Source organism: Hyperolius riggenbachi, chromosome 7, assembly GCF_040937935.1.
Source record: "Hyperolius riggenbachi isolate aHypRig1 chromosome 7, aHypRig1.pri, whole genome shotgun sequence".
NCBI classification, from domain to species: Eukaryota; Metazoa; Chordata; class Amphibia; order Anura; family Hyperoliidae; genus Hyperolius; species Hyperolius riggenbachi.
In genome coordinates, this window is record NC_090652.1 from 262,562,453 (window position 1) to 262,578,228 (window position 15,776).

The 15,776-nt window shown below is 39.8% G+C and overlaps 1 protein-coding gene across 1 annotated transcript in view; it reads left to right on the forward strand.

The window, feature by feature from the left end:
- The window catches only part of LOC137525001 (sodium channel protein type 2 subunit alpha-like), a 310,605-nt gene that overhangs the window by 118,866 nt on the left and 175,963 nt on the right, over nucleotides 1–15,776 (forward strand). The window contains exons 4-6 of the mRNA XM_068245618.1: nucleotides 8,818–8,907; nucleotides 8,991–9,119; nucleotides 12,980–13,071. Of these exons, the coding sequence (XP_068101719.1) occupies nucleotides 8,818–8,907; nucleotides 8,991–9,119; nucleotides 12,980–13,071 (311 nt within the window). The remainder of the gene's footprint in view (nucleotides 1–8,817; nucleotides 8,908–8,990; nucleotides 9,120–12,979; nucleotides 13,072–15,776) is intronic.

Here is a 15,776-nt window from a genome sequence, read left to right on the forward strand (position 1 = left end):
TCTTGGCAGGCAACTCAGCAGTCTCCACTTTGATAATGAGTGGCTCTATTTGCATAAAGTATATTCTCCCAAGGTCAACAAATAATTCAGCATGCAAATGTATTTCCTTCCTGTGTTTGGCCGAGGTACATGATGTACATATACAAAATCATCTGCAGCAGGCGGAATGTAAATCACGTGCAAGACAAGAGGATGTCTGAGATCACCGTGTAGACAAAAACAAAATTTAATCTGTTCATGCTTCTTGTATTTTGTGTTTTTATGTTTTCTGTTTTCTTTGAATGGTCATACACTGTAGTTGCAATTCTACTGATGGCATGGTGGCTCATTGGTAAACACTCTTGCTTTGCGATGCTGGTGCCCCAGGAGCAGGGTCGTGCCGAGGCAAAGGTGAGAGAGGCTCCAGCCTCAGGGCGCAGTGTAGGAGGGGGCGCACAGCTCAGCTATCATTCCCCTATTGTGTTTGAAGCAGAAAGAAATAAGAAAAGGGTATACCTGGCAGTGACTGTAAACCAAATAGGTAGAGATTAAGGTATTGGGGGCCCTGTGGCACCTCTTAGTCTAATAGCAATCAGTGTGTGACGGCTGGGGTGGGAGGGATGACGGGGCATATTTTGGTGTCTCAGCCTTGGGTGCTGGAGGACCTTATCCCGGCTCTGCCCAGGAGCAACCTATCTGCATGGAATTTTAATGATTTCCCTAGGTTTGCTTATGTTCCCCAGTGTTTCAAATTAATCTTCATCAGGCCCTTATTAAATTCTGTCCTAGGTGACACTTTATCAATAAAATGCCTTTTAAGCCACCAGCAAGCAAGACAGTACCTTTCCACCTGCTTGTTGGTATTTTTCCAATTGCAGAGTGTTGAAAAGTTATTTTAAACAGAAGATAAAAAAAAAAATATCTCCTAGGAGAAAACTTAGGAGAAATAAGTGAATAGTATTTGGCCCAACATATCTAAAGTCAGACAATTGCTAAGGGCCCGTTTCCACTAAGTACAAATTCGCAATGCGAATGTTCATGTTAAAAATGAAACCAATGAATATCAATGTAGTCATTTCCATTGAAGGCGAATCTTCACATGCGGTGCAAGTCAGAAAAAAAAAGTGGATTGCATGCTGCAGATTTCTGCACCACGCATCCGTCTCCGATGTCATTAATGCATATAATGCGATGTCATTATAGGCTCCTGTTAGGTAAATCTGGGCCTGACTGGGAACCTAGCCTGATACTCTAACCTTTCAAAAAGGCCACTATACTCTGATATGACCTAGGTAGGTGTGTATTGTGAAATGCATGTTTGCTGGATCACTTATGTTCCCCAGTGTTGCAAATTAATCTTTGATGGCCCTATTTCAATTCACTTTTCCTCCTGACTTTTCTCCTAGGATATACTTTACTCATAATCACTTTAAAATAGTCATTTCAAAACTTTGCAATTGTGACAAAAATTTGATGAAAAAGTACTATCAATATTGTTTTGAGTATTTTCTTGCTTGCTGGTGGTTTGAAAGGCATTTTATTAAAAAAATTTGAAAAGATCAGCTTGGAAAAAAAGTTAGGGTTTGGCCTATGTGTCAATGCTATGTCAGTGCATAGAAGATAGAAACAATGATTGTGCATGAGGCATAAAGCTTCATACACACGCCTGACCAAAGGCAATGAAGGGTCCGTCGTCACCTCCTGCTGGGCGTGTTTTTAGCAGACAGTACTGCGTGCGTACAGTCTGTCGGTGGACTGATAAGGCTGTTTCTGAGCGAAACAGCCTTAACAGTCCACCAACAGACTGTACACACGCTGTACTGTCTGCTGAAAACACGCCCAGCAGGAGGTGACGACGGACCCGTCGTTGCCTTTGATCAGGCGTGTGTACGAAGCTTAAGAAACAGCATCCACCTTCTAAAGGCCCATACACACGTCGGATTTGCGCGAACGACGGGTCGTTTGAACGTTCCGTCGTTCGCACGTTTCCGCATGAAATCCGGCGTGTGTACAGACTATCGTTCGGGAGATAAGACTGGTCACCAACGATCCGCCGGGCGGATCGCTGGTAACCAGTCTTATCTCCCGAACGATAGTCTGTACACACGCCGGATTTCATGCGGAAACGTGCGAACGACGGAACGTTCAAACGACCCGTCGTTCGCGCAAATCCGACGTGTGTATGGGCCTTTAGTATACTAATCTCAACAATGGCCAGTTTATCCTCCACTGATCTTGCCATCTAGAGCTCTTATTTTATGTAAAGGTGGTGGGGGGGGGAAGGCTGCGCATCCCTAAACACATGTTGCAATTAAATGGTTAATGGACTGAGAAATGCATGCCCTGCATCCAAGACAAGTGCTAACATTTATTAAACTAGGAGGTACTTTAGCTTCCAATATGGTTTGCATGCAAAGTATATTATACTAGACACTTGCGCCACGGTGAGGCAGACCTCCGGGCAAGTGACCTAACCTAAATTTAAAACCTCGGGAGCAGCTATGCAAAAAAAATGTGTAACTTACATTTGGTAGAGCAGCAAGGAGAACGCCAGCGCATACCACTAAGGCTGCATCTGAAATGACCACCAGCTCAGTGTGTAGCACCTATATAGACTTTCTGCACACTTCGCATTCAATTCAGATGCAAATCATATGCAAATCTGCTACTACTTATCATGCAAACAGGAAACTCAGGAGGAGGGGCAAACCATATTGGAAGCTAAAGTACCTCCTAGTTTAATAAATGTTAGCACTTGTCTTGGATGCAGGGCATGCATTTTTCAGTCTGGCAGAGGCGGTGTATGCCTGTGCGATTAACCATTCAATTGCAACATGTGTTTAGGGATGCGCAGTCTTTCCCCCTCCCCCACCTTTCCTTAACTTTGTAACTATGTAACTGTCAGGTTAGCTGCTCCCAGCCCCTCCTCCAGAATTTCCTGTTTGCATGATAAGTAGTAGCAGATTTGCATATGATTTGCATCTGAATTGAATGCGAAGTGTGCAGAAAGTCTATATAGGTGCTACACACTGAGCTGGTGGTCATATCAGATGCAGCCTTAGTGGTATGCGCTGGCGTTCTCCTTGCTCTTATTTTATGTAGTTTATCTTATTTATATTAAGGATTTTTTGTCTGCTTTTTTCTGTTTCTTTATTTTTGAATGTTCTATTTTACATTGTACAATGTATGCTCCTTTATCATGTGTTCCAAGTAGTGAGTTTAATTGAGTTTTCATACCACTGCATTGAAATGTAGATAAAACCATATGAAAAACGGGTGTAACCTCTTCTTAGCTCTCACCAGTCTATAATATAAATACTTTATATTGCCCCTTCTTTCCTCTTGTGTGTTTGCCTTCTACAGTAATCACACGTTTTTCATTATATTTTTTAGAGATTTTGGGATTCTGCATAGGTTTACATTTATGCTTTATTTAAGAGTTTTATATACAGTATATAAAAAATGGTTTGTATGTTGACCTGTCTCATACCATTTATAGCCTATCTTCAAGTGCATATTATGAAACTGAGGATCTGCATAGCCGAGTATATAAAACTATCCCTTGACTAATATTATGATTTAAATCATACCTGTGGTGACATATGACATGAGGAGAGTATACCTTATACCTGTAGTGACATATGGCATGATGAGTGTGTACCTGTAGTTACTAATGGCATCATAAGATAAGCATGTCTACTTATAGTACCAATCCTAGCCACAACTTGCCTTTAATTTTTAGTGCAAGGTAAGTAAACCAGGGCTTTATCTGTACAGTTGGACTTCAGCAACAGCATTCCTGAAAACTAATCAGAGCTTACGGAACCTTTGTGTGGTTGCATAAACACTACCGATAGCAGGATATAGCAGTCTTTGGCCTCAATTCACTAAGCTTCTCTCCTGTCTTTAATAACGTTTCTCTAGTTATCACCATGGTGACAAGGCACGTAGTACTCAGGAAAAATTTTACCTCAGGCAAACCTAAAGTGAACTCTTCTGTCTTTAAGTTAACTCTTCAATCCTTAAAATAACTCCAGAGTTAAAGACAGGTTGTTAATTAACTGCGTGTGAAAATAACTACAGAGGAGGTAACTTAACTACAGAGGAGGTAACATAACTACAGAGGAGGTAAATTAACTACAGAGGAGGTAACTTAAGGAATGAAGAGATAAGATAACTCTCTCACAGGCCCATATGCAATTAACTTTTACTGCTGAGTTTTCTCCTAGGAGATAATTTTTCATCTCCTATTTAAAATAACTTTTCAGCACTCTGCAACTGAAAAAGTACCAAAAAGTTAATGAAAAAGTTCTATCAAAATTATTTTGAGTATTTTCTTGCTTGCAGGTTGTTTAAAAGGCATTTTATTGACAAATTTGAAAATATCACCTAGGAGAAAACTCAGGAGAAAAAGTGAATTGCATATGGGCTACTGTGTGGAGGTAAGTTTTCTCTTGCTTTATTATCTCCAGCATGATCTTAGAGAATTGAGGCCATTATTTCACTGTACTAAAATAGCACCCATGTCAGTGACACTTCATGTGAGTAAAACTTCCGACCTAATTTTCAAATCCTTAAAGTGAAAATATTCCAGGAACATGTAACTTCTATATAGGTTCTGTTATACAGATACAATTATTTATCTTATAAGGTAATTTTCACAACAGGTTTGCTATAAAGCTGGTCCAAAGTGTTCTCAGAGAGATATGGTGTCAATTGTTTTAATTCCCTTTCAAAAATGCTAGTTTTGTTTTTTTGTCATCTTATATTTTGGCTTCAGTACAATATGCAGCCACTGGACTCAGGATTAAAGTGAACCCGAGGTGACCCTAAGGTAAAAAACAAAACAAAAACAAAACAGATACTTACCTAAAAAGCTGATAGGTTCTGGATCTTCCAGAGGCTTTTTATGTCTTCCTGGAAACCATTGCGGCTGCCTGGGACCCTCTGGAAGATCGGGATTGTGCTCCTCTTCATGCACTAGTACAGTGCTATCCAACTTCGTGGGCAGGAGGTGTGTCTAGCACCGTATTTTTTGGCTGGAGGAGGCAGAGCTTGTCCTGGCTTTGAGGGGTGGAGCCAAGTGCAAACAAAAAGTGGCCCTGCCAGAGGATGGGGCCTGACACAAAAAATATTCTGGGCAAGTGAGTGCAGCAGGGGGCCACAACCAGTTTGTGGGCCACTTTCAGCCGCCGGGCCACCAGTTGGACAGCCCTGCACTAGTGTGGCTGCGCTGCACTACATGTACAAGCGGCTCCCGCTTACTGTGCAGGTGCAGCCTAGTGCAGCAGCACTCGTGCATGAGGAGGAATGCAGCCCAGTCAGAAATCTGACAAACTCTTGTCATATTTCTTTTGGGGGGCCACGCAGCAGGAAGGCCCAGAACGACATGGGAAGCCTCTGTAGTATCTAGAGGCTTTCCTCTTCTTAGGTAAGTATCCATTTCTTACCCTTAGGTTCACCTCAGGTACACTGTAAGATGCATTCACATGCACAATGACTGTTGTCCACAGGGATCAGGACTCGATTCCTTGGGTGACATTTTGGGGCTAAGTGCCATGCAGACACATTGCTAGACAACAGTCTAACAAATCATTCTGTTTATGGAGGAGGGACGACTGTGCAGCCCACGATGGAGCATCTTGCAGTAGGCTAGGTTCTCTATAGAGATGCACCTGACTGGTCACCTCTGCCAAGTGTATGCATACAAGTAGAGATGAGCGTAATGACCTAATTACGAAATTTCGCTTAATTAGTGTAATTACAATTATGGCCGTAAGTACATAATCGTAATGAAGAAGGATTTCGCGAAATTTCGCGTAAGCCTAATTTTTCGCGTAATTTTCGCATTACAGTAGGCATTACGAAATTAATGCGTATGGCCATGCTCCCAAGCGGAAAAGTTGACGCATGGATCAATGTTAGGTAGCCGCCGACTTTAAGGGTTAATAGCAAAGCCCCCTTAAATGCTAAGAGCCTCAAATTTGGAGAATATATTAAGGAGATCAGGAGGAATAAGAGGGAATTTTTTTTTTCAAAAAGACCTTATAGTTTTTGAGAAAATCGATGTTAAAGTTTCAAAGTAAAAATGTATACATTTAAAAACCCGCCGACTTTAACGGTTAATAGCAAAGCCTGCTTAAAGTTTAGGAACACCAAATTCCTAGGGTATATTAAGGGGATCAGTGGGAATAAGAGGAAAACATTTTTTTCAAAAAGACCTTATAGTTTTTGAGAAAATCGATTTTTAAGTTTCAAGGGCAAAAATGTCTTTTAAATGCTGAAAATGTCCGTTTTTTTGCACAGGTAACAATAGTGTATTATTTTCATAGATTCCCCCAAGTGGGAAGAGTTTTACTTACTTCGTTCTGAGTGTGGGAAATATAAAAAAACAACAACGTGGGGTCCCCCCTCCCAGACCTCTTTAACCCCTTGTCCCCCATGCAGGCTGGGATAGCCAGAATGCGGAGCACCGGCCGCGTGGGGCTCCGCACCCTGACTATACCAGCCCGCATGGTCCATGGATTGGGGGGTCTCGGAAGGGGAGGGGCAGCCAAGCTTTCCCCTCCCCCTCCGAGCCCTTGTCCAATCCAAGGACAAGGGGCTCTTCTCCACCTCCGATGGGCGGTGGAGGTGGAGGCCGCGATTTCCTGGGGGGTTCATGGTGGAATCTGGGAGTCCCCTTTAAAAAGGGGTCCCCCAGATGCCCACCCCCCCTCCCAGGAGAAATGAGTATAGAGGTACTTGTACCCCTTACCCATTTCCTTTAAGAGTTAAAAGTAAATAAACACACAAACACTTAGAAAAAGTATTTTAATTGAACAACAAACATAACCACGAAAAAAGTCCTTTAATATTCTTAATTAACCAATAATACTTACCTGTCCCTTTAAATAAATGATCCCTCGCAATATCCTCGGAAATGTTCTATCAGTTACAATGTAACAAAGTTATTACAATGTAACAACTTTGTTACATTGTAACTACGCCGCACCCGACGTCACTCGCCGCTCAGCCGCCGCAGCAATTACGTGTCCGTGCAGGACGCTAAGTCCCCGCAGCTCCCGCTGTCCACCCCGCCCACATCTGTCACCCACATGTCACCCACATGTGGGTGACATGTGGGTGACATGTGGGAGAGGCGGGGAGGGCAGCGAGAGCCGGCGGGACTTAGCGTCCTGCACGGACCCGACAGAGCTCTGAGCTATATAGCTCAGAGCTCTCTAAAGCATCTTTGAATTTGGGCTCCAAGGAGCCCCATTGGTCATTAGCAGACCAATGGGGTTCCTTCAAATCAGAAGGAACCCCATTGGTCTGCTAAGGACCAATGGGGTTCCTTGGAGCCCAAATACAAAGATGCTTAGAGAGCTCTGAGCTATATAGCTCAGAGCTCTGTCGGGTCTGTGCAGCGCAGACGCGTATGCGGCGGGTGAGCGGCGAGTGACGTCGGGTGCGGCGTAGTTACAATGTAACAAAGTTGTTACATTGTAATAACTTTGTTACATTGTAACTGATAGAACATTTCCGAGGCTATTGCGAGGGATCATTTATTTAAAGGGACAGGTAAGTATTAATGGTTAATTAAGAATATTAAAGGACTTTTTTCGTGGTTATGTTTTTTGTTCAATTAAAATACTTTTTCTAAGTGTTTGTGTGTTTATTTACTTTTAACTCTTAAAGGAAATTGGTAAGGGGTACAAGTACCTCTATACTCATTTCTCCTGGGAGAATGAACCCCCCCCAGGAAATCGCGGCCTCCACCTCCACCGCCCATCGGAGGTGGAGAAGAGCCCCTTGTCCTTGGATTGGACAAGGGCTCGGAGGGGGAGGGGAAAGCTTGGCTGCCCCTCCCCTTCCGAGACCCCCCAATCCATGGACCATGCGGGCTGGTATAGTCAGGGTGCGGAGCCCCACGCGGCCGGTGCTCCGCATTCTGGCTATCCCAGCCTGCATGGGGGACAAGGGGTTAAAGGGGTCTGGGAGGGGGGACCCCACGTCGTTTTTTTTTTATATTTCCCACACTCAGAATGAAGTAAGTAAAACTCTTCCCACTTGGGGGAATCTATGAAAATAATACACTATTGTTACCTGTGCAAAAAAACTGACATTTTCCGCATTTAAAAGACATTTTTGCCCTTGAAACTCAAAAATCGATTTTCTCAAAAACTATAAGGTCTTTTTGAAAAAAAATGTTTTCCTCTTATTCCCACTGATCCCCTTAATATACCCTAGGAATTTGGTGTTCCTAAACTTTAAGCAGGCTTTGCTATTAACCGTTAAAGTCGGCGGGTTTTTAAATGTATACATTTTTACTTTGAAACTTTAACATCGATTTTCTCAGAAACTATAAGGTCTTTTTGAAAAAAAAAAATTTCCTCTTATTCCTCCTGATCTCCTTAATGTATTCTCCAAATTTGAGGCTCTTAGCATTTAAGGGGGCTTTGCTATTAACCCTTAAAGTCGGCGGCTTTTTTATATTATACGGAGCGTTACGGTTTAACGCGAAATTAAGGTAGCGTTTAATGCGAAATTACGGCATGAACGAAACGCGAAATTACGCGTTGAAAATTACGCTTACGGTATTTTCAATAACGATTTTAATGGCAATTACGCTACGCTAATTTCGCATCGTAATCGCAAATTTCGCATGCGTAATTATAGTAATGCGAAATTACGAAAATTTCGGCTCAACTCTACATACAAGGCTTTAGTCAGGATGCCTGATATGTATACCTGCTCCATGTCAATAGCTCAATACACAAGAAGCATAAAATAAATGAAGCAGATCTGTATACTGTTTGTATTTACATACTGCGATTTTCCTTAACTTCCTCTTACGTTATTCAGCATGCTCATTATGTGCACTATTTTGACCAACTGCGTGTTCATGACCATGAGCAACCCCCCAGAATGGACCAAGAATGTAGAGTAAGTAATACTTCGGTCTGCACCAAATTCACAGATGTTGGTTTGTAGCCCAGCGTAAGACAATCTTGTTATTATAACTTCAGATACACCTTCACTGGAATTTATACCTTTGAATCTCTAATAAAAATTCTGGCCAGAGGTTTTTGCTTAGAAAATTTCACTTTTTTGCGGGACCCATGGAACTGGTTGGACTTCAGCGTCATTGTTATGGCGTAAGTATTCTATTTGTTCTATATGTCTGTTTACGTTTGATAGTTTTGGAGAGCAATGTCAGAAGGATAGAAGTTTAGTTTGTTAAAGTGTACTTGCAATTTGACTGTCGACAACTAGAAAGATGAAAGGAAAAGTAGGGGAGGGGTAAAGTAGAGGAAGTAGACACGATATTGTATGTTCAGATTGTGTAATAGATATGTCATGTTTTTAACCTGAAGCCGAAGTCCAGACATGGAACATAAAATATTTTTGAACCTAAATAGAGTCCCTAGCCTATACTGATTTACTATCTACCAATTCAGAAGATGACAGTTCTACTTTTCATTCATGATGATGCCATATAAGAGGTTTTGTGTTCTTAGTGTAAGGAAACCCCCTGATTGCTTCAGGCTGGAAACGGACCTGCATTTTCGGCTGCTGCAGGAGTGTAACTAAGAACCACAGAGCCCTGCATTCAACCTTTTGGGCACCCCTAATATTCGCACCCCCTTTCCCCATGGAGACTCCCATGACCGAAAGGCCTATCTGCCAGGTATCATACAAGTGTGGCCACCATGACTCCTGTCACGCATAACAATTGTGACCCCAACAACACTTGCTCTGGAGGGGCAGAAGGTGGGAGGGTAAGGAGTTGTGGCCTGCAGAGGCCTGATCACCCTGTTGCCTCCTGAGGCTACTCCCGCCTCTGGTTTTTAAGTATTTGTGGTCTCTTAAATAGATTTACCCAACTCTGACCCATAAAGAATCATCAACTGCCAGAGCCTCAGCCTCTGTTATACTTTTTAAATGGGCACAGACTAACCAGCAAGCTCATGGTGACCCAGAACTCATTGGGGTGTGTAAGGGACTACAATGGTCCTAAAAGCCCCCTTACTAAGATGTTAAGAAAAACAAAAGTTTGCTTTCCTAAAACAGAAAGAATTTGCGATAATTCAGGTTGGAGTGAGCTCGAGATGTCTCCCAGGCACCACTGCTGAATATATGCAAATTAACCAATGTACCCTTAGAAGCTAAACACACCTCCAGAACCGGAAAGCGAACTTTTGTTATACTTTTTAAATGTAACACTAGTAAATATGACAACACTGTAGCACATTCGGCAGCAGTTAACTGCTGTCTGAGATCTGGGGGATGGACTGGGCAGTAGCTAAGACAATGGCTAAGCCCTGATTAAATTATTATTTAGAACTTCATTACCCCCCTCCCCCCCCCCCCAAAAAAAGAAAGAAAAAAAAAACTTAATAATGCTATCAAACAGTAAATGTGGCTTTCACATTTAGGGCCATATGTGGTTCACTTTTTCTCCTGAGTTTTCTCCTAGGAGATAATGTTTCATGTTCGATTTAGCACTTTACAATGGAAAAAGTACCAAAAAGTAGGAGAAAAAGTACTGTAATTTTTTTGCTTGTTGGTGGTGTAAAAGGCATTTTATTTACAAGTGACACTATAACCTAGGAGAAAACTTAGGTGAAAAAGTGAATTGTATATGGCCCTTAATGTTTTGTTTATGTCTGGACTTCGGTTTGGCGCAATGTCTTGTTCTACTTAAATGTTTTTATATAAATATAGGAATCATTTATATATTACATATTGACAAACCGGGCTGTCCGCTTTCCTTAAATGCTTACACTTACAAATCACACAGGCTCATTACCAGATTAAATGCAGGTAAATGCAGGTAGGACATTAGCTGTATTTAGTTAATCATACTGCTGGTAAATTACAGAAATATTCACCAAACCAGGCTATTATTTTCCAATCTTCATTCTCCAACTGCCCAGTTTTGAAAGCCTCAGCTTATCATTTTTGGCTAAGAAGTGGTTACGGTTGCCCTTCTGTTAGCTTGAATCTTACTGACCATTCTTCTCTAACCTATCTCACCCAGAAGGCTTTTTTATGGCAGAACTGCCACTCGCAAGATGTTCTATTTTTTATACAGAAAAATGTATAGAATCATCATATGTGCATTTTTCCTTCAACTATTAAAACTGTCTTATCCCATGTGATCCCCGCCTGTTGGGATCACATGGGATAAGGTGGGGCTTAGATAAACTTACGTACATATTTTGACCATAAAAAACATTAACAAGTATAACTTTTTGGAGCTGGATGCTTTCCATTCAAAGCTTTCGCAGTGTATTATATTAAATAATGCAAAGAATGACAAGACTGAATGCTATTTAATCTACTAATATTCTTTATGCTCTACTGAGAAGCCACTGTACCCCTTTTGTTTGTAGAACAGGTGCAGGATCAATAAGGCCCTGACCCCACATAATCAAACAATTTATATTATAGCTGGAACTGTTTGGAACAGTTGCACAAATACGTATCTCAACATGCTGATATTGCATTTCAGCTGGGCATACTGGCATTCCACCATTTGTCCCTAAGGTGGCATAACGTTTTTGCTTGTTACCTGCATTTTCAATCATGGTCATATGTAGGGCAAGATATAAAAATTAATCTTGTCCAGAATTATTACGTTTATTCATTTAGATGATGCCCACACAATTGCACACGCATTCACACACACATGCACACAAGCACACGTGCCCGCACATACACAGACATCCAAGCATTAGATTGATTTTATTAGTGAGGCTATAGTATTACGGTATGTAGAACCAGGAGAATTTTAGCTGTAGTTAAAATGTATTTAATTTTAATAAAAATTCATATTCCTTTCAGCTTTGTACTACTAAAGATAACACAGTTAAATGCACGATGACATAAAATTTGCTAATTGAGTCTTTATTTTATGTGCAGGGAGTTTTAATTTTTATGCCATTTAGAATGCTTAAGAAATGGGGAAAAATCATACTTGTAATACAGTATATGAAATTAGGATTAAAGTATTTTAGTATTATTACATGGACTCCATGTAGCTGTACATAGAATTATTATTGTATATGATTAAGAAAATATTCATTACTCATATTATGTTTAGTTAATTGTTAGGTATTATTAAGGTTTACTTTTATTTATAAAACATATTTATAATATATTTTATATACATTTTGGATTTTACTTGTGGATATATAATGCATATAACAAAAAAATGTTAAAGCAGATCATAAGTTTAAATAAGCAAATGCAATTATACTGTATAATTTTAAACCATGAGTATTTAGCAGTATAACATTAAAAAATCAAATAAAAAATTTTTTTATTGCTCTTTTTGGGGTATGAGGGAGGGGTCAAGTATATAGAAAACAGTAGCAAAATGGAGTAATATATTAAAAGCATTATTGCAAGAAATGCTTTAGGAATATTCTTTTATGAATAAATCCTAAATAAATGAATAAATCCTAAATAAAAATTGCAAATTTTATTTGCAGCAACGACGATGGATTGCATTGTAATTAAAAGCAGCATCCCCCATATTAATTTGGAAGTTCAGGCTTGAGTTTGCAAAACAATAATTCTGTTGTTTTCTAGGAGGGATTATTCACTGTGACATCCCTAATAGTCTGTTATGTTGTAATCTATAGACTACATGCAACTCTTTATTGATAAATTAACTTACGGTACTTCCTGAAGTCCCGCATTATGCAACTATTCTCCCAAAATTTTGCTGGCTTTGTTGACAATATGGAAATAATGTTACCCATGACATTTAATGGATACGTGTTATATAAAACTATGTGGGACATCGTACTTTATATGCTAGGGTTGTTTTCTACCCCAGCTTTTTTTCCGTCAACAGCTTTGGCTTGGCTTTGCCCCCATTATTTAAAATTAATATCTCTATAAATTATTATCCAGCAATAATTCATGGTTTTGACTTGAACACCAACAAGGTCTTGAATGGTAGACCTTTGTAGATATCCTGAATAACTCTGGTTTAATCCTACAGGTATGTAACAGAATTTGTAAACCTAGGCAATGTTTCAGCTCTTCGAACTTTCAGAGTATTAAGAGCTTTGAAAACTATTTCTGTAATTCCAGGTAAGAAGTAATTGGTGTGAGATGTTAGGCCCCTTTGTACATCCAACTGTTTCTTTGTGTCTGTCATTGTGTTTGTGTGTGAACTCCCCTATTACAGATATGTCACAGAGTTTGTGGACCTGGGCAATGTCTCAGCACTGAGAACATTCAGAGTTCTCCGAGCATTGAAAACAATTTCAGTCATTCCAGGTGAGAGACAGGTTAAACCTGTAGGCTGATTTGACTTTTTATTCCATCTTAGACCTCACTTTGAGCCTAGAACCTTGTTGCTTGCCATTGCAATGCAAGAAAGCACAACCAATGGGCTAAAAAGCACAAATCTCTTGGCAAATGCTCAATTTCCAAATGATTGTGTGTTTTTTACCATTTTGAAGCTATCCATTTTTTTTTTCAATCAGCCTTGGAGTTTAACAAATTCTTGCATGGGACATCGCAATAAATACCCAGCCTGCGTGATGTTTGTTCTGTTCCCTTTTCTTTTTCGTTTCCCATCCAACTAACCCTATATGTGAATGTCTTTGATTGTTTAATTCATGAACTGTTTTATTTTTCATCCCAGACAATGCTATGTGTTATGATTACATGCTCAATCAGAAAAACCATCATCATCGTTTTTCTCTCTTAAAAGAAAAAATAAATAAATTGTGTTTTAAAAAATTTAAGTGAAAAAAAAAAATGTTCAGAATGACATATAAAAAGATAAGCATAAAAAGATAAAAAAGATAGTAAAAAGAAAAAAAAAGAAACAATTGAATAAATTAAATTATTTACAAAAAGCATGGTCATTGCATGGGAGATATTTTATGATTATTTTGGAAAATGAAGACTATTGGCACAGTTTTATAATATACTATTGTGACAATGAGCTCAATTCACAAAGAAATTCATGTACTTGAAAAAACAACGAAGCTCCTTCTGAGCTAGCTTTGAACTGCGTTAAATCCCTCCGAAATGCAGAAAACAAAATGCTGCTGAGCTAGTGCTGTCTAGTTCAGCACTAGTACCTAACTTTTTACACTTCCTCCATTGCTGCATTCTATAGGTAGTGAAGGTGGGGGCTCCTTTTCCTTTTCAGGCAGCTCTCTTTGGATTGCATCACTGCTATTTATTTTTGGTGGTTCTGGCTCTCATATAGTATTGTTAGGTTCCTCTCGGGTAAGAGGGTTATTTCATATGTAGGGTTTATTTTTTCTACACATAGGTGAGTTTTTTAGAGGTAGTGTACTTATATACTGTAAAGCAGGGGTCCCCAAATGTTTTGGGTCGAGAGCCGGGTCAACATACCTCAGACTGCTGGGGGGCCGGAATATATATAATATGTTGTCTTTGAGGGCCAGGCAGTGAAGCATACCCAGGTGACAACCAGAAGTCCAATTGGACAGCAGTGTCACCTAATGTGGAATTTCATTGGAAACCAGTGAATTACTGCTTTCTGGCTTCCATGTGGATGGGTGGTGCCAGCACTGCTATTCTACATGTGGACCACCAATATTTAAAGATGTAGCTGACCGCATCTATACGTAATACATTTAGTGTGTGTGTGGGGGGGGGGTGGTAAAAAAGCCTCTGGGGGGCGCATTCGGCCTGCGAGCCTTGTTTGAGCACCACTGCTGTAAAGTATGCATAAAATAACATAAAATTGGGCTTTGACCAGTAATGCTGTGTACGTGTTTTATTGATTTTGCATCTGCTCCAAAACACAAGCTTTTCACTGTTACTGTACTCGGTGTTGGCTGACGTTATTATAACTTAAATCTGAATCTGATAATGAGTGTATGGAATCAATTAACTATAGAAGCAGTGAGCTGAGTACAGTTTCAAAACACATTATTCAAGTGACAATTGGCAAACATTGTAGCTTTTTCAAGATAATCAACAGCTTACAGTGTGCACAGTGGCGTTGACATGTTTGTATTTCGAAAAAGGAATATAATTTGTGGGTATATTAGATTATTGATTAGAGCCTCATTTTAAGTTACTTAAATGATACGTGAGGCAAATAACGTAAAATCAGATGCATTAGGAAAGATGAAAATTCTAATAGTATTCAGTGGCGGCCAGAATGGCACCAAAAATTGCAGAAGTGTCATGGTCCTGGGAGGAGACCTTTCCCTGACAACCTACTGACAGGTCCAGCTGTTCAAGTTGACCACTGTATCCTGGTACTGAAGCATTGATCGTTAGACTAAGTCATTTTTATGTGCCCTAAAGCACACATTCCGACACAGTTTTTATATGTATTTAGTAGAGCATTATCTCCAACTAATTATGCGTGAATTGTTTTTAGAAGAATAAAAAAGGTGCTTTTTTGTAAAAAAAAAAAAAAGTACAAATAAAAAAAGAATACCAGCAGCACCAATTCAAAGACTTTATCGCCTCCTCCTCTGATTGTTTTTTGCCTATCTGTCAGTCTGAAGCCCTTTCTTCCTATTAGAGATTGAAAAGCATGTTAGTAGGGAGGCGTGGCTCTGGCAGACAAACCAATCACTCTCACCCCATGGCATGCCTATGTCTCTAAAGGGGGAGTAGTCCAAACTGACTAGAAGTGAGAATGGAGCTTTAAGATAATAATGGAGGAGGAGATGAGAACTTGATGCAAAAGACATTGCCTTTTTTTTTAGTCTGCAAAACCTACAAACATATATATATATATATATATATATATATATTTTTTTTTTCAATATAATGTTAAATACATAGTAAAA